Source organism: Rhinatrema bivittatum, chromosome 4 (assembly GCF_901001135.1).
Source record: "Rhinatrema bivittatum chromosome 4, aRhiBiv1.1, whole genome shotgun sequence".
NCBI classification, from domain to species: domain Eukaryota; kingdom Metazoa; phylum Chordata; class Amphibia; order Gymnophiona; family Rhinatrematidae; genus Rhinatrema; species Rhinatrema bivittatum.
In genome coordinates this window covers 171,657,745-171,677,471 of record NC_042618.1, presented here as the reverse complement: position 1 = coordinate 171,677,471, position 19,727 = coordinate 171,657,745, and the positions used below count along the sequence as shown (strand labels likewise).

General features: G+C 45.7%; 1 protein-coding gene across 1 annotated transcript in view; it reads right to left on the bottom strand.

Annotated features, from left to right (window-relative positions):
• Window positions 1–19,727, bottom strand: part of BAHCC1 (BAH domain and coiled-coil containing 1) — a 216,488-nt gene that overhangs the window by 125,551 nt on the left and 71,210 nt on the right. The window contains exon 3 of the mRNA XM_029599222.1: window positions 16,148–16,324. Within this exon, the coding sequence (XP_029455082.1) occupies window positions 16,148–16,324 (177 nt within the window). The remainder of the gene's footprint in view (window positions 1–16,147; window positions 16,325–19,727) is intronic.

The following is a 19,727-nucleotide window of genomic DNA, read 5'->3' as shown; positions in this document are numbered from 1 at the left end:
TTAAATGATGTGATCAAATCATTTTCATGATAGTTTTACTGGGTGGTTGAAACTGACCAAGGGTTTCTTTATTGTATAGAAGGCCCTTGGCACTTTTTCGGTAGGGGGCTGAGCTGTAGAAGTGGGTGTGATTATAGAAATGTCACTTTGGCTTGCCACTCTCCTTACTTTGCTTACCACTCTGATGTCCCAACCCCTAAAATTTCTGTCTGGAGACACCACTCTCCTGTGATCCTAAATTTAAAAATTGATACCCCTAGGCCATCTCCCATCCCTACTCCTGAACCCTTCTTACCCTAAAATGTTTAAATGGGGCAGGAGAGATCCTTAGATGCTCCTGCCTCACCTGCCAAAATTAAAAAATGACACTGGCTGGCCTTGTGGCCAGTAATATTTTCTTGTACTGAGGTAATTCTGTATTGTACTGGAAAAATAATGGAAATTAAATTTAAAAAGGAGGTGGCAGCATAGTAATTGTTTGCACAGGGTAACAAAAAAGCTAGCACTGGCCCTGCAGCTATAGCATGGGAGCAACGTAACTGGACGAGCACATCTGGGAGTGTCCCACCTTAAAACCCGGCACCGGAGCTCACAGTGCAGCTGAGCCGCTTGGAAACAGACCTGCAGCGGATGGCTGCTATCAGTTTTACAGAGATATTTGCTCGCATGTATAACGGTCATCTCCAGTACAGTACATGAAGACGTGATCTATGCGGGCTCACAAACTCAAGTACTACATCTTTGCATTCACTCATTTTATATTGGTTCAGGTAGAGGCGGTACGTCACATTGTGGGGATTAAAAGAAGTGCTTCACACCGCCGGGTGGGAAAGCCCATCCTTCTGCATCTCAGGCTGATTGGGACTGGAGATGCTGCGGAGGGTAAAACGAAGGGAAATAAACCTGAATAGCAGCACATGAAGTCCCATGGTACTACACTCCAGGTAGGCACTGCTTATAAACTGATCTGGAAGAACACAGGAATACGAGAAAGCAGCTGGACCAAAACCAAAAAAAAGGAATCAACCTACAAAAGCTCCCGTTTTCTTCAGGATCAATCTGGTCACCAGAACGGTACCAGGAAGCCTACAGAGGCTGCTGTCACCGGAGATGTATGTAGGATAACAGAACACTCCCACACGGAAAACAGGAGGAGACTTGGAGAAGGCGGCATGCATTCTATACAAATCCCAGGGTGTGCTTGGATGGCAGTCAAGAATCAGGATTATAGAACAGCTTTTTAATTTTTTATTTTTTTTTTGGTAAGGCTTACTGCAGTCTGGTTGGTTCACCTGCTTGCTCATGACATGCACTAGCCAAGCCAAAGACAGGTTTCACAGTGCTGGATGATGGAGATCAATATTCAAAATGGTTTGTCTGGCTAAGTTTTGGACTTAAAACCAGACAATCCTGGAATTTCAAATATGTCTTCTCACGCACCTGACAAGACTGGAAGTGGCCAGGAGCATGGTAAGACTGTGCCAACTCCAGGCTCCTCTTTGTTTTGGGGTTTTTTTGGGGGGGGGGAGGGGGAGGGTTCTGGAAGGGGATGCAGGGTGGGGGTAGGATTTTCGTGTGGATGGGAAGGTGATTAGCAGAGGGGGTCGGAGCCAAGATTTCAGTTAGTGTGTGTGGGGAGGAGACCTCAGGCCATTATGCCCCATAACCTTTTAAATTTTATTTTGGGGGGTTGGGAAGAGAGAATTTGCTGTTATGTCCAAACCTGTTTTTGAGTATTTTGTGAGCTGGAGGGTCACAGATCAGACCTGCTGGCCCAGAAGGTTTTCTTTCTTTTTTTTTTAAAGCTATGTAGGATTAACGTTATCCAGGTAAACTTACTTGGATGCAGAGTCAGACTAAGGTGATATGTGCCCATGGGCAGTGGGGGGGGGGGGGGGGGGGGGGATGTTAACCTGAAGATGAAGAAAAAGCAGCAAGGAGCCTTCAGCAGCCCTCGTGCTGAACAAGAGGCCTGTGCAAAGGCCATTGCAGGATCCTTCACTGTGTGAGAGCTGCTGAAGGCCTCCTGCTGCTTTTTCACCATCTTGTTGCGCCACTAAAGCAGAGAAATGGCGCCACAGCTGCAGGCATGATAGCGGCGGCAATGCTTTGGCTCTGGAGGCAGTTGCCTGCGCTGCCTGTGCCTAGATCCAGGCCTACATAGATAACTTTAGCTGAGTACATTCAGTGGGAGACTTGTTCCACTGAACATCCATGACAAGTTATCCAGTTAACTTTAGCTGGATAAACTGTCCATTTGCCAGCTTACTAAATAGGGACCTCTAAAAATGTGACACTTAAATACCCAGCTCAAAATTACTGATTTTAATGATATTTCTGCCTTTCCTATATTTATTTTAAAGTAATAATTAGCACTCTGTGACCTGTTTTATTTTGCAATTCTGTTTTGTATGTTGTGTGTTTTGTATCTGTGTATTGCAATTTTATTGGCCGTTGTTTTCAAGGGTCTTTGACCCAATCTAGCAGTTTATAAAGTTACATTTAAAGCCACAGACATTTCAGAAAAGTATAAAAGGTTCCCTACACGTCACTGTCCAACTATCATAAGCACAGAGCAAAATCCCTAGAAAATGAATGATATCAATGAATACAGAAAAATATGACAGCACTAAGATACAGGAGGGTATTAATGGTACAGGGATGTGTTACGATGTTGAGATAGGGGCATTAATGTTACAGGGACGTGTTACTGCACTGAGAAACAGGAGTATTAATAGTATAGGGTTGTGTTACTACACTAAGATACAGGAGTATTAATGGTATAGGGTTGTGTTTCTACACTAAGATACAGGAGTATTAATGGTACATGGATGTGTTACTGTGTTGAGATAGGAGAATTAATGTTACAGGGACGTGTGACTGCACGTTACAGGGTTGTGGTACTACACTAAGATACAGGAGTATTAATGGTACATGGATGTGTTACTGTGTTGAGATAGGAGCATTAATGTTACTGGGACATGTTACTGCATGTTACAGGGTTGTGTTACTACATTAAGATACAGGAGTATTAATGTTACAAGGATGCTTCTGCACTGAGATACAGGAGGAGTATTAATGGTACAGGGTTATGTTACTGCACTGAGATACAGGAACATTAATGGTACAGGGACATGTTACTACACTGAGATACCAGAGGAGTATTAATTGTACAGGTTTGCGTTGTTGCACTGAGATACAGTATTAATGGTACAGGGATGTGTTACTGCACCCATATACAAAAGTATTAATGGATACAGGGATGTTTTACAAGGCTGAGAAACATAATATTTATAAGTATGTTTTAAACTGGTGTTAATCCTTTTGGGGTTTTTTTGGTAATAATTCCCTAGGGATGGGGAGCACCTACAAACACAGAGGTCCTTGCAAAGTTCCCCACAAATGACATTTTAGGCTAGTGACATGTCTGTACCCCAAATGAAAATTCAGGAGATTTGTTTGCAGCAGAAGGGAGAGAAGGCACCAAGGCAGCGTGGCAAGGTGTAGGGGAGGTGGACGAATGGCAGGAACTCCCTGTGCTTGGCACAGGCTTCAAAAGCTGCCTACTGAAGGTGCTTCTCAGTAACCTGAGCTGGCCGGAAGCCCAGCAGTCAGCAGCCGGGTGGGCCCTCCTGTTTGCAGACCAGGTGGGTATGTAAGTCAAAATTAAAAGCAGTCAGGTGCATTCATTTTGTGTGTGTGTGTGTGTGTGTGTGTGTGTGGTGGGGGAGGAGTTGTACCACTGAGTTTGTCCTACTGTCATTCTCTGTTTACTTGCCCCTCCTGTGTCCCTCCCTTAATGTATTAATGGGCAGCAGAGATGCCAAGTGGCTGCGTGCCATTCCTCGAAACAGTATCCTATGAGGCTTTAACCTACTTCAGCCTGCTTCTAGAAATGATTCTGAATCTATGAGAGGACAAATGCTTTCTATCGTAGAGACAGGATAGAGTCTGGGAGGAACCCAATTCCTTTTCCAAAAAAAAAAAAAAAAAAACTCTTCGAATATCTAAAGGAAGATGGATTCTTTCTAGGTGTGGAGAAGAGAGCGCAAGCTTGAATGGGGGTGTGATGGTTCAGGAGTCCCTCGGTCAAGAACGGAAATCGCCACGCAGTTATTTCAGTCTGCATCAGGGGCTGGGGCAAGCCCAGCGTGAAAGGGCCCACAGAAAAGGTGGTAAGCGAACAGTCATGGATGGTACAGCCTCGGTCATTCCAAGGAGAAAAGAGTTAGGCCCAGGAAATGAATCTGTGTCTACCATGGGGCAGCACACAACCCTGCCACAGAGCCATCAGGCAGCCGGCCCCCTGCATGGGGTGCAGGAGAGGAGGAGGAGTGACATCTGAAACTGCTGCTCCGTAACAAAGTAGAACGGAGAACAATCTGTGTGACCCAAGGGTCATGGGTCAGCTGGAAATCCATGCTGCCTCATCCACTGGGACACGTCAGATCACCCAGAAACCTCAGGCTCCTCGTTCCCTCTCCCTTCTCTTTGTACCAAATAGGTGGAAGCAGTGCTCGTCTCCTGCTAGGCCGAGGTCAGCGAGGGCACGAGGTGTGGCTGTGACCTGCTGCTGGTGCCATGTGCTAGCAGCTCTCAGACCCTTTGCCTTGCCTTTAATAACATGAAGAGTCTTCTGCCTCTGAACATTTTGCAGGGCTCACATTAACCCAGAACACACTTTGGCAAGCAGGAGCCGCTGCTGGGCTGCCTTACCTCCTCGAGGGACAGGAGCTTGTATGCTCTTAAAATAACTAAATAATTTAAAGCAGAAACCAAGCCCCCTATCATCTCTCCTTCCCCATACTGTCCTGCATCGTGTTTCCAACAAATGCCTATAAGTTTATGTATCGGTGTACATCTCAAATTGAGTTTTATCCCTGGAAATTAAATTTGACTGACGTTAAGTGCTTCCCAGGACCCCTTAGTGATTAAAATCAGTAGTGTCCCGCCCCCTTGCCCATCACACTGAATGAGTCTGCCTTATAAATCACCCCCAAACTGCAATGGACAGAAAAATTCTCAGAAGCAGGGGCTAAGGGAAAACTGTGTGTGTGTGTGTGTGTGGGGGGGGGGGGGGGGGGGCGGATTTAAATCTGCAGGACACAGTAGCTAAGACAGCCCCGTGCATTGAGAACTTTTTATTTGAGGCAGGGTTTGGGGTATTGGTTCTGGTGACCAATTTCTGAGTTGTATTTTTGTTTCTTTGTTTTTGAAGCATCACTCACTGTTATAATGCATATTCATATTTTTAAATGAAAGACCAAATCATGAAAAAAACTTAAAACATAATTTGTCCTAAGGATGGAAACTCATCAAACATTAACCATAGCCAACTCCCTCCCACCCATATCCCCCCACACAAGCATCCACCCGGTGCATTAAACCACACAAAGTAACAGCACACATATCTCTTTATCTCAACCCTAGCAGTTCTAAAAACTTTAGTCTCTAAAATTCTATTGACTTTTTTTTTTTGGTTCACCTGAAAAAGTGTTTCAGTTATAGCTTTCATCGTTTTTCAAAGCGATAAGTTATGTTGTAACCAGTGATCACTCTGGAACCGGTTCTTCCACAATTTACAGCATTCCGGCAGAGGACAACAGCGAACAGAGGAAGAAACAGTTCCAGAGAGACCAAAACCTGTCCTCAGGCAGGTTTTTGTTCTGGGGGATTGGTAGTTCAAGAAGATAATACCTCACCTCACCTCACGAGTCCTCTCTTTTATTTACAGCTCTGACATTGGGTTGCCTTTCAGTTTTCTCCCCCTTCCTTGGCCTAGAAATGAAAGTTTTAGCAAAAAACCAGGACTAGACTGGCATTTGGGTTGACCTGGTGAAATGGCAGCCTACCCTCATGCACCACTGTCCAAATGCCGACACCGAATCCACCCCTCTGAGAAGGGGCACTCTCCCCCACACCACTGCCAAATGTGCCTGTTCCAAATAAATGCAGAAAAAGGTCCCCAGTGCAGGGAACTGCTTTATGAGGCCACAGGTGAGGTGAGCCGAGTGGAGTCTCAGCTGACAGCTCTACATGTCCCAACCTTGCTAGCCTGGCCTGGCATAGCTGGTGGTCTTTAAAAAAAATAAAAAGGCCACATGCTTGGATGATGATAAAATACTCTTTTATTGTCGGTGTGGGTGGTCTACGTGAGCGACGGGGGCCGGGTGACTTGGCATTCACAAAACATCCCCTGCACCCTGCTTGTACTCTGACCTGCAAGATTGGTTAGAACTCGCCACTTTCATTCACCTCCTGTCACCAATGTTCCCAAGGCAAGAGGCACTGGGAGGCATCTTACCCAGCAGAGCAGGAGGCCTGACAACACAGTCATCTGGCACCTGATACAGACACAAAGATCCGCCCTGCACAGCTCCCCGGGGCACGTCGCTGTCCAGCCTCCTAATCTCGAAGAATTCAACCACCCGCAGGCTTAGCCCCCCTGACTCAGCCTTCAAAGACAATCCATATCTGGGGAAGCATTCGGAAACTTCGTACCGGGGAAGAGTTAAAGCTGCAAATGTCCTTCCACAGCAGGAGAACAGGAAGAGATTCATCTGAACAGAGTCCAGAGCTGATATTCTGGTACAGTTTCACTAGGTCCCCGACTCAGGTCCTGAAGGCACAGCATCAATACCTCTTCCCGTTGATACGATCCTTCACTATAAGATACCGCATCCATTAAGCACAGATGCCCATTCAGACACAAACACTGACTGGATTTTTCTGGAGCCTTCTCATGTCTGCCATATTGTTTTCTAGATTACAGCAATTCCTGTTAGGGAAGGAATTCCCTCTCTCAGTCCTCTCTGCTTCCATGAACATTGATGCACCCATCCCTTCCTGTGGAAATAATCCCCACTGAAATGTTCCACTTCTGAGAAAATTTTTTTTTTGGGTTGAGTGAGTACTCTTAAGAGGCTTCCGATTTACTGTAGGAGCTACAGGTATGCAATAAGAAAACTCTGTACTATTTAAACATTTTGTGGAGTCATACCTAGTCACCAGTAATATTAAGAGAAACTGGGATGCAGCAAAAAAGGTCAGAAATGCATTATCTAGAGAACCATGAGGAAGATAGACAAGAATCTTTAACAGGATAATGCGACTGATTGATTCATCCTTTTCCAGCAAATAAATTCAAGATACGTGTCTCCAACTTGGCTGCATACTATCGTAAACCTCCTACAGTATATGCTGCAGGCGCTACCGTGAATGCTCGGCAAGAAATAATACTATTGTTTGTTGTCCTGGGCAGTGAGCCACACCACACAAGGTTAAAGGTGCCAGCCCCCAATCCTCATCCCCAGCTCAGCAGTTCAGTGGCAAGAAGCAAGAGCCACGGAAAGAGTTAGTGAGAGAGAAGAAAGGAGCAAACGAGAGCGTGTGCAAGAGTTAACAACAGAAATGGATAGACAGAGACATAACTTTAAAGAATTAGAGAGGGAGGGACAGAGATAGTAAGTTAAAGGAAGGCAAACGGCATGAAGTAAAAAAAAAAAAAGAGAGACAGAAGAGCTAGAGAGGGAGAGAGTTAAGGAGACAGAGAGAATTAAAGGATGAAAGACGGAGAAAAGGAGAGAGAGAGAGGTGATGTTGGCAGAGTGCCCTGGAAGCTGGCACGGTGCCCGGCTGCTAGTTTGAAGACGCGCCAGCTGGCAGCCAGCAAGCCGAGGCCTGTTTCTGTTCTTGGCCTGTGCGGGACGTGAGCAGGAGGCTTCCCCAGAAGCTGTTCTGACTAGCAGGCCTGCTAGCAGCAGCAGCGTAATCAGACTGAAAGGGGGGGACGGGACAGTATGTGCTTTGGTGTTAATAATTGCACATGTCACGGGGCATGAGGAAAATTAAGATTCAGACAGTTTTGTTGAACGAGTATTTTTTTTTATTTTTGCAAAAGGCTTTGTCTACTTTGGAATGAGCAGGAACTGTTCTCTCCTGTAGAAGAGATGAGAGACTGTCTGGTGCTTTCAAGGAAACCCAAGAGAACAGCTCTGACTCTGCGACTACAGACTGCTTTTCAATGCCACCCTTAGTACTGAGTGCAGGGCAGGGCAGGGTGAGAGGGCATCACCTGCCCTCACTTTCAAATGTGGTATCAGGGTTCAAAACACAGGATTCAGAAACAGACTTTAGAAACTTAAAAAGAAGTAAGTAGGGAAAAGGGAAAGGATTTCCCTGCCCCTTCAGATCCCTGGAGCAGAGGCAGCTCAATATATGGGAGGGGAGAGCCAAGAACTGCTTGTATAGCGCCATCTGGTGACTGTGTGGAGCAGCATGGGAGCAGCTTTGGAGGTAGCTGCATCCTGCACTCACATTCACAGGAGGAAGCAGCAGAGCTTGGCCCCTACAAGAGGAAATAATGGACAAGATGTTTAAAGGATTTTTTGAAGAAATTTAGATGGGAGAGGTCAAGTAAGGACAAACAGAAGAAAAAAAATTCAGAATTTTAATTCACACATGAAAACACCTCAGATACGGTTCAGCCTAGGCAAAAAAAAAAAAAAAAAGTGAAACAAATGTGAACAGAAAGGAAAGAGCTGTGAATTCCAGCGCTGTGTCCTGCCAGCAGCATAGCCTGGACTGGTGAAAGCTAGATCCAGGTCCTGCCTGAAAGCTGCTCCTTGGCTCCAGGCAAAACTGGCTTTCAGCACCTAACAGAAGCAGTGCGGGAGCAGGGGGGGGGGGGGGGGCCTGGCTGGCTGTGTGGGGGTTTACAACAACAGCCTGCAGTGACATTCCCTGGGCTGCTAATAGAAAACACAAATCAAGAAACAGGAACAGAGGCAAAACAAACTCTGGAGCCAGGATGCCCCAGTTATGCAGGCGATACAGGAACAGAGGCAGGAGAAGGCTCGCTCATGAGGTTTAGCGAAGTGAAAGGAGTATTCTTGGTGCTGTAGGTACAATAACACAACAAAAATTAAAATAAATAAATCTTCTCCCTCGATTTATTGTAAGACCCCCCAGATAAAACCAGCTCCCTGCTGTCTCCCACTGCTCTGAGTTCTACAATGTTACCAGGGGACTGTGCTCAGTATTAGTAAGGACCCTATGCACCCAGCATTTTCCCAAAGACTAAATGGGGAAAAGCCTTTAGTACACATACCCCTAAGTCTGAAAACTTAAACTTGATTTCCAGATATCCTATCAGGGTTGAGAACACAGATTCAATGACACAGTTCAAAAAGCAGCAACTAGAATCCTCTGCTCTCCTCCTTATCTAGTATTGTGTGGCCTATTCTTCTCCTCGTGTAGTATTAATATTGTCTTCTCTCCACCTCACCTAGTATGAATGCTATCTACCTTGAGTAGTATTAGTGCCACCTGTTCTCATATAGTATTAATACTGCTTGCTCTCTTTGTGTAGTATTAATGTTGCCTGTTCACCTCCTTGTCTAATATTAATGTTTGGTCTCCTCAGTTAGTATGAATGATGCCTGTCCTCCTCATGTAGTATTAATGTGCTAGGATTCTGCCTGCTAGGCAGCCTCATCCTACCCTAATGCCTTCTGCAATGATACCTCCCCACCAGCAAAGGCCACTAGCGAGCTGGGCTTCAAGCCTTGCCAAGTTCCTCCCCATTTCCTGTACCACACCCAAGCTCCAGCCCCATTTAACCCTGCCTTGTCAGAACTTCCTTGCCTGCTCAAGGAATTACCTTTGGTTCCTTGACCTGGACACATTTATTCTCACTCCTTGCCTTGCGGCCTCCAGACCTTCTAGCCTCTTGCCTTGTGGCCTATCTAGTCCTACCTCTTGCCTTGTGGCCTCTGGGCCTTCCTGCTTCTTGCCTTGCGGCCTGTGGGCCTTCTTGTTCACTTGCTCCTTGTCTAGTGCCCTCCAGGGCTTCCTGCTTAGCGGCCTACAGGCCTCCTACAATGCTGCCTTCAGATCTTTATGTTTCTTATTCGGTGTTGCCTCTCTCTGTCTCGTCCTGTCCATTCCTGTCTCCGTCCACTCCTGTCCTGTCTCAGTCTTCCCTATCAGTGACCTTTGCTTTTTCCATTACCCTGTCCAAGCCTCACCTGATCCAGCCTGTCCACAGCTTTACCTAGTTCAGCTTGTTCAAGCCTTGCCTAAACCAGACTCACCATGTACTGCCGCCGCACTGAAGTCCTACTGACCCCCAGAATCCAAAAGGTCCAACCTGTGGGGGAGGGGGCCAGCTAGGCAGAAGACTGGCCCTTGTCCTGTCCAGTGCCCTGCTTTGATATCCTGTACTGCTCCTGGGGTGATGTACCTGGGTCCAGCCCAGCACCATGTAACAGGATGCCTGCACTCCTCATGTAAACTTAATGCTGCCTGACCTTCTTCCTCGTGTAATGTTAATGCTGCCTGTTCCCCTCACATAGTATTAATGCTGTCTACTCTCCTCAGATAGTATTAATAATGCTTCTTCTCCTCATGTAGTATTAATGCCTGCTCTCTTCTTTCTATAGAATTAATGCTGTGTTCTTCTCCTCATATAGTAAAGAAGCCTGTTTTCCTCTTTGTGTAGTATTAATGTTGCTGGTTGTTCTTCTGTTTTATTAATGCTACCTAATCTCTTTCTCATTCAGTACTATTGTCTGTTCTTCTCGTCATATACCATTAATAATGCCTGTTCGCCTCCTTGCACAGTATTAATGCTGCTGCTTTTTCTCCTTGTGCAGCATTAATGCTTTCTGTTCCCCCTCATGTGGGACTAACGCTGTTTTTCTCCTCCTGTGGTATTAATGATGCCTGTTTTCCTCATGTAGTACTGTCTGTTCTCCTTCTCATATTATATGAATGATGCTTGCTCTCCTTCTGTAGTATTGATGCTTCTTGTTATTCTCCTAGTGTAGTATTAATGCTGTCAGACCCCTCCTCATGTGCTACTACTATCTTCTTTCCTCCTCATATAATATTAATGCTGCCTGTTCTCCTAGTGTAGTATTAATCATGCATGCTTTTCTCTCCATGTGGGTAGTAATGTCTGCTCTTTGTATAGTATTAATATAGTTTGTTTTTCTTCTGGTGCCTGTTCTACTTGTGTAGTATTAAAGCTACCTGCTCTCTTCCTCATGTAGCATTAATGCTGCCAGTTCTCCTTCTCATGTGGTATTAATAATGCATGCTCTCCTCCTCATGTAGTATTAATATCTGCCCTCCTCTATGTATAGTATTAATGCTTCCTGTTCATCTCCTGATGTAGTATTAATGTTGTCTGTTCATCTCCTGGTATAGTATTAATGCTGCCTGCTCTAGTTTTGTTTATAATCCTAGATTTCCCTCCCGGTCTGCTCCACCCCCTGAATAAATAACTCTCAAAAAAGTCTTCTAAATAATTTAAAATAAAAACATTTGTTTCAGTGACTCTGCTCCAGGTTTTTAAATGCACACACATTTTTCAAGGCTGGATAAATTTTAAAAAGGGAGTCGTAAACATTGTTTCTTTTACCTGACAACCAAATGATCTCAAACTGTTTGGACAGAGCTGCTGGAAGGCATGTGAGAGCGCTGGCTGTGGACTCCCTAATAACTAAATCACTGTACAGAATCAAAGCAGGCTCTTCCAACCTACTCAGGCCAATGATTTATTGGGCTAATAAAGTTATCAGACTTTTTACTTCACAGCAAGGACCTTCATCAGATTTTGACACGTACAAAGTTCTGGCTCTGGATTCTTACCAAGCCGGCAGGGAAGGAGCTTAGGGTTGGATTTACAGAAAAGTTACATTTCAAAATCCAGGACAATACTTGAAAAATCTGAACTGGACATGATATTGTTTTGATTTCACCCAGATTTATTGGATTAGGAAACTTGCATGGGATTTTTTTCTTCCTTGAGTTCAGTGCAGGTTATTTCGGGGAGGAGACCGGGGTCTCATGAGGCAGTACCAGGGGTATTCTGGGATGCACCAGAGATTCAAGGCAAAATGGCACAGTGCCGAATGAAGAGGTTGGAACTTTTCTGCTTCTGCCTCTTTCCATCCCCCATAGTAACACAGTAGATAAGGTGCAATTTACTCACCCAGGCTGCAAGCTTACCTCTCCCCTATGCCTCTCTTGCCTGGGGCTATCTCCCAACTGTCAGCTGTATGAGCTTGACCATGTGCACTGCTCTAGTTGTGGCCATAACCTTTCCTGCGTGATACTTCTATTTCCCATGTAAAACCTGTCTCCCACACAGTATATTTTTGGTGACAGCAGAAGTAGTCCCTTATCTCATAGCCCAATCTTACCCCTTCCTGAAAAGGCAGGTTCTTCTGGATGGTTTCCATGCAGAGCAAAACACAGAAAAAAAAAAAAAGGTCACTACGCAGTGTGGAGCAAAAACTAACACAAACAACGTAGATTTATAAGAGCACAGCTGTGTAGGCACACACTTTACCCAAACATCAACACACTCATAGCCACAAGGCTATGTTGACAAGCACAGTCCTCCCCTCCCCCATGCAAATGCAAAGATGCACAGAATACAGAAGTATATGCATACCCCACCCCAAACACACAGAGACTCAGGCATACAGCTCCTCAGAGAGACAAACTTTCAGAAACCCCAAAACATGAACACAGAGACAGAGCCACAAACTCACACAATCAGAGCTACAAACAAACAAAAGGGGAGAGCAATCTACCATCAGTTCACACAGGGGATAAGGAAAGAAGAATGTCCACCCAGAACTGATCCAGCCTAGTTTCCGGGATGGGCACCTGGGTCCGCGGTCCTCGTTCATGCGGGGATCCAAACACCACAGTCGGACTCCTCATGTACCCCTTGGCATATCCTCCGAATTTTGTGGGTGAAAAGGAGCCTAGTTTTTGCCACCTTACCCCCAGCTTTTCTTAGAGAAATTTGAACTACAAATCCATAGATGCACTAGGGCAAAACCAGGATTGGCTCAATTGACCCTGATTATTAATCTGGAGTGTTTCTGGTATCCCTAGGCAGATTTCTAAAATGCATTAAGGGAGTAACAAAGGAGCAAGTTACAGACTCTTTTCCTTGGAAACAGGCCATATTTAGCAAAAGATCCTGATACAGTTCATCCAGAAAATGGAGTCAGTTTAAGAATATCTAATATCTGGAAGTCCTAATAGAAACACAGGCACTCATACAGCTGGGTCCATCTGGCAGGTTACCTGCACCTAGTGTTGACCGGATCGGTGCGGCAGGTTGATGGTGGCAGGACATGGTCTGAGGGACCCATAGGGAACTAGGAGGCTGCTCTGCATTGGTGGCCGTTTGGATTATTTTGGGACCTTGCGGTTGGACGCAGGAAGGGAGGGGTGCTGGGTGTGAACTAAAAAGGGGATCTTGTAGGTTCATCTACTCAGGAGGGTGGAATACAAAGGGAGGAAGATGACAAAAAACTGCCTTAGATGACAAATGATATCCTGCAGGCTATGGCTAGTAGCTGGCGCACTCTATGGCTAGTAGCTGGGGTTGTCCTCGCATTGTGGATAAGGATCACTAGACAAACTGGATGAACCATCTATTGCCTTTCTATGTTACCACCTGGACTTCTCTAAAAACAGAACTATCAGAGATGTTCCTTTGCCTCCTGAGCTATTTTGGAGAGGTCGGGGTGTTTGCTTCTGGCCTGCCCTTGTAACCGCCTCCTTATGTCAGTTGTGGAGGAAACATATCCACTTGCATCAGTTTAACCAAAGTGAAGCCACAGAGCTCCTCTCTGGTACAAGAGATAGAGGAGGGGGAGGAGGAGGAGGAGCAGCAGCAGGGGTGGGGAGGGAGAGAAGAAGTTTATATTTTCTGCTGATAAAGAGTGAAGAAAAAAAAAAAGACAAAGAATAAAAATGCACCTGTGTCTCCAACCAATCCCAGCCCTGCTGCACACAATCTAATTATAAGTGATTCATGAGGATGGTTTGTGTGTGTGTGTGTGTCTTGTGTTGTAGCTGCTATATGATGGGGCAGTGAGAGACACAGTGTGTGTTTGTGTGTAGCTTGCTCTGCAGCTGGTGCTGTCCCTGCTCTGTGGTGGAGCTGTGTGTGTGTGTGTGTGTGTGTGTGTGTGTGTGTGTGTGTGTGTGTGTGTGTGTGAGTGAAGCCTGCCGCCCGTGTGACACCATTTGCATGAATAAATGGATTTTCTAATGCTCTCAGTCCAGCTCCCTCCATAAGCACTAAATCTACCAGGAAAACATCCCTCAGTATATAAACTAAAATGACATTGAGCTTCAACATACAAATAGGGGCAAGTTTAGATAAACTGAACAACTGCGGCTCTCTCGTCACCTGTGCTGCCTGAAAGACAAATCTTTTCTTGTTCCTCTGTCCCCCTGCGTTAATCTCCGCTGTTTTAAACACAGCCGCACGGGGTGAGTCAGCTACTCTGGAAACACTGGATTTGTTCAGCTTCTTTGGTTAGGGTAGTGCAGGGTGCCAACAGCAGAAACCCCTCCATTCACACTGCCAACTGCTGCTGCTCTCTCTCCTCCTGCCAGCCACCACCTGACAGCCTGAACTAGGCAAGCTGGATTAACCATTTCCTACCCTGTATCCAGCCCAGTTCGAGGTGCTCCCAGGAGCCAAAACTTCCTTACTCTTCCTTGAAAGAAATACAGCATGATGCTTCACGGGTAGGGAGCCCAAAGACATCCCACTGTGGTAATATGTACTGAAATGATAGCAAATAAAGCCCAGTTCTGGAATAGTAAAAAAAAAAAAAAAAGACACTGCTGGCATAAGATCTGCTCCACTGCACAATACCGTCCTTATATATTAGCTGTCACCGCTCTGTGATACCAGGGTGGATCACTGCAGAACACCTGCATTACTGCCCAATATTATACCCAGGATCCACTCTCCCTGCACCTGTCCAGCCTCCAGTCACTGGCTCCAAGCAAAAGCTATCAGCACCACCGAACCCAGCGCAGAATACCTTAATTACAAAGCAAAGAACAGACAAGCACCATAATGCTCTCTGGTAATGAATGTACTAGTCTTAGCATCAAGAAAAAGAGCATTTTGTATTAATACCTATGTCTGAATATATTACCCATATCCTTGTGCAATACTTGTCTTTATTTAACACTGTATCTATCTGTAGATAATATTTTCCCTTTCATCTTAAATAATGTTTGCTTTTATCATTGTATTAGATTACCTGCCTCATCATACAGTACTTGTATAATGCCATTAACATTGGTTTTGGGGGCATGGCTGGGCCTCCCTTGCACACCCATCTCTATGAGTTAATACCTGTGATAACCCCCTCAGCTGTTTAGCTGGTTCAGAGCCAAAGTCAGGGGAGATCCCACCCCATCCCCCTCACACACCCAGGGAGGGCAAAGGAGAATCGGGCATAAGTTGTTTTCTGCATAAAGAGTCTGTGCTGGTTGTGAGTGTTGGATTTTATTGTATTGATGTGTATATGTTTGGCTGCAACTTGCTTCCACTGCATTGTATGTAAAAGGAGATGTAAGTCGAAATAGATAAACAGGGCTGTGTTACTGCCTCAAGCCCTCAATGATTTTGCAGGCCTATGCAGAAAGGTGCGTTCAGCTGAATGCACCTTTCTGCCTGCACTTCGATGCGCATTTTCTGTGCGCAAAACGTACTGGCCAGTGCACTTTTCTTAGCACTGAAAACCTAACCCCTGGGTAAGAGTTAAGTTTCCAGCACTACTGCGCCGGCACTTAAAACCCCTAAAAAGAGAGGAAGAAAAGTTTTTTTAAAAGTTTTAAAATGTCCATGGATAAATCAGTACTTATCTGGCTAAGCAAAAGCTGCCTCCACTTACCTGGAAAAATCAGTACTATCTATGAACATTTCCTCCCCCCCTCCCCCTTTTTTTTTTTTTAGGGATTTTAAGTGCCAGCAGATCTGCCTGTTAGGGATGCTCCATATCTCCTCCTTGAGTTAAACTGTGTGTTCGCCTGTGCCAAACGCACATTTTACAGTCAACCTGCTTTTTTAAACTCCAGATGTATTAGCATATCATTAGCTTGCTGCATCAGGAGTTAAATTTTTTTTAATCCAGTGCACAGTGTTTTAACATCCAGATTGCTGTATCTGTCTGTCAGTGTTTTATTTCTGTGCATGCTTCAACAGTCGCTCACAGACTTTGGAAGAAGAAGAAGGATGAAAAATAAAATAGAGAAAGGAATGAAGAGAAGAGACAAATGGACTGAGGACAGAAACTGTGGTCCTTACCTTCGTGAGAGTGAGAGAACCAAAGCTGGGAGGTGCCGGCAGAGTGTGGCCCTCGGAAGGTGGGCTCCGAGGGGGAAGAGGCTGGCCCCGCTGGGTGCGCCGGTGCTGATCCTAGGCTGCTGCTCAGAAAACTTCCCATGAATGATGCAGATGAGTTCCCCATCAGTCCACTGCCCGCTGGAGACGAGAGAAAGGCCAAGAGAACAAGGAAAAACCAAGTCAATGTAATGGTCGGTCCCATACCTCATTCTGTTTGTGGTCATTATTTACTTTCCCTCTGCTTCCCCTGCCGCCCCCGAAACACCCTTAAATCTGCAGCTGACACACTGTACCGGCTGCAGCCACGAGAAGAGATATGGGAGAAGCAGCTGCATACGTGCCCTCTTCCGCTGGCAGGGCCCAGGGAGCAGTCAAACTCGAAAAAGGCAGTCAGCCTTGCAGCTATTAGGAGCCATGCTCGCTCTCTCTCTCTCTCACCCGCACGCCATCCAAGCAGGGCCCCGGGTGGTCTCCGGAGCTCGTGCACCGCGGCATATTTGTAATCGGTCCAATACAAGGTATTAGACGCTACAAAGAGTCCATATCTCGTCCAATCACAGGCCAACACAGACATCTCATATGCGCACGCGCGTAAACCGGGACAGTGCCAGCGACGCCTGATCTCGCTGACCCCAAATACAAAAAAAGGGGGTATGTGAAAACGTATGGTCACAGGTGTGAGCCTAGCTTGCGCTACTAACCTGCTAGAGGCAAACAAAACTCTCAGGAAATGTTGCGGCTGCCACAACTGCAAGGTGCTGTAACATGGCAGCAAGTCGGAAAGCCGTAATTAGTGGTGCATTCCGGGGACCCCCCCCCCCCCTGCAGAGCTACCATAAGGTAGGGGAGAGGGAGGGAGCTCAGCATTGAAAAGAAGACGCACAGCCGCACCAGTCCTGAATAAGTAAAACGACGCTAAAAGGGAATCGGAGAACTCAAAAGAGTTCACCGGCAGATCTGAAACCCCTCCTGGGTTTTGGACCAGCTTCTCCTCCCCCTTCTTCAGATACAGTTCAGTACAAGCAACGCTGATTTCAAAGGGAAGAGGTGGGTCTACAAAGCTCACAATACACCGTTGTGCAAGTTCAAAAACCAGGACTGGCCAGAGGCTTCTGTGCAGAGCCCGGGGTCACATGGCAGCTTCGTGGTCAGTCCCTGAACACAAACAGGCCGGTCATCCGGTCACAAAGCGTTCTCTTGACAGAAAGCAGGAATGGGTGTACACAGGGACTGGTATTCCTACAGAGTGGGGCAGAGGGTGAGCAGCATATCATTGTGCGCCAACCAGGGGCGGCTCAAGGCAATCTGCTGCCTGAGCTGAGGGACGAGATGCACTCCCCCCCCCCCCTCCTCAAAGGCACAGCAGCACAGGTCAAATCATTGAGTCAAGGGGGACAAAGGGTCCCCTTGGAGTCTGACCTTTTTGGAGATTTGAAATGCCACAGAAAGCAAGGATCAGAATTCCCAAAGAAGTGGCAATGTATAGCTGATAATATTTCTTGGAAGCTGGCAACCCCTGCTACATTCCCAGGAACACTATAACCTGCATCCCACAATCCCTGCCCCTGGAGAAGTGGGAAATTGGTGAATGATGGGGAGACTATGTGTGGCAAACTCTCTCCAGGTCGGAGCAAGAATATCAGGTGCACTAGGTGAACTTTACACACTAGCCCTCACCACAATCAATTAAAAACTGCATTTATAATAACAGATTGCACATGAAAAAAAGATATTCATAGTCTTCCAAGGTAAAAATATCACAGCAACATGTATATTATTTTTGCATGCACTGTATTGGTGCCAACCAGAAAACTCTGCAAAAAAACAACAAAACATTTGGTATTAGGCCTATTGTAAAGTACATTTGATGTGGGCTTGGCCCTCAGAAAGCCATGAATAAACTGAATAACAATGATAATTTAGTAAACCTATTATGATGTATTTTATGTTTATATTGTAATCTTAGTGCAATATGTTTGCTATAAGTGGCCTAGAAATATTTTAAATAAATAGATAAATAAACCTTGCATACCAAAACAGCACTAAATGCCAGCACTCAAGCAGTAACAACCCTACCTTTGAAAAGACAACACTACACTATTAATATTACACCAGATTCTAAAACACCAATTCACCTCCTATTAGGAAAACAGAATAAGCCAGGCTGCTAGATCCCTACACAGAAACTACATGCCAGAAGAATATCTCACTTTGATCATACATGTAGAACACAGACGGACCAACACCAAATATAGAATAAAATATAAACAGAAATGTACAGACAAAAATTGAACTGGAAACTGCATGAAGCCAGACCTACATGCAGTGCAACAATGAAAAAACAGAAACACAATCATTCCTCATAAAACAAAAATAAAATCAAGAAATATAATACATTAATCAATAGTAAAACTATATTAATAGAAAACATATTTCAAAACAACTGATGAACAGGACATCAAAAATAGTTTTAAAATGTTTTCAAAAACAATAAAATATTTCAAAACAACAGATACATCAAATAACATTCATCAGTTAAATCTAATAATAATAAAAAAAAATTCCCTGCTCTCCATACCTGCTATCTCCCTGCACTCCATACCTACTATCTTTTGATTTCCAGTCTCCCTAAAATTGTTGTGCATTGGGGGAAGAGGACCACACAAACATACACACTCCCTGTCACCCATACTCTCCCTTCTCTCACATACACAGGCTCTCACGCACACCACACTCACACAAGCCCTCTCGCATACCCACTCCACATATACTTGTATACGGGCTCTCTCACACATACATACACACAGGTTTTCTCACATACATACCCACAAGCTCTCTTGTGCACACATACCCATGCACACACACAGGCTCTCATTCTTGTACACACACGTTTACAGGGTTTCATTGTCCAGCACATACACGCACACTGGCTCTCACTTGGACACACTCACACTCTCAGGGCCTCCCTGTCTCTTCAGGCCATGTCAGGTTGGGGTCTACTGCAGCCTCGCTAGGGTTACTTCGGGTCGCAACAGGATAAGTGATGCTGGTGGTGCCCAGGGTGACCACCCAGCACATCCTACCCAAAGGATATCATTGCTCACTCTCCGTTCTCTCTCACCAGTCACTGTCACCCCTCTCCCCAGACCAGTCTCATCACTATCACCCTTCCCCCTAAACCAGGATCTCTCTTGTCACTGTCACCCCCTTCCCACAAGACCAGACTCTCTCTCGTTACTGTCATCCCCTTCCCCCACGACCAGTCTCTTTCTTGTTACTGTCAGCCACTTCCCCCCCAAGACCAGTCTCTCTCTCACGAGTCACTGTCACCCCCCAGAGCAGTCTCCATCTCTCACCAGTCACTGTCACCCCCTCCCCCTACCGCAGAACTCCGCCCACCAGTCTCTTTCATTTACTGTCTTACCCTGCCCCCACCCCAAGTCCAGTATCTCGCTCTCCAGGAACAGGGTGGAGCCACTGCATATTCAGTAGGTTCCAGCAGGAGTGTTACTGCAGACAGCACTGCTACTGGAGTGGGGCC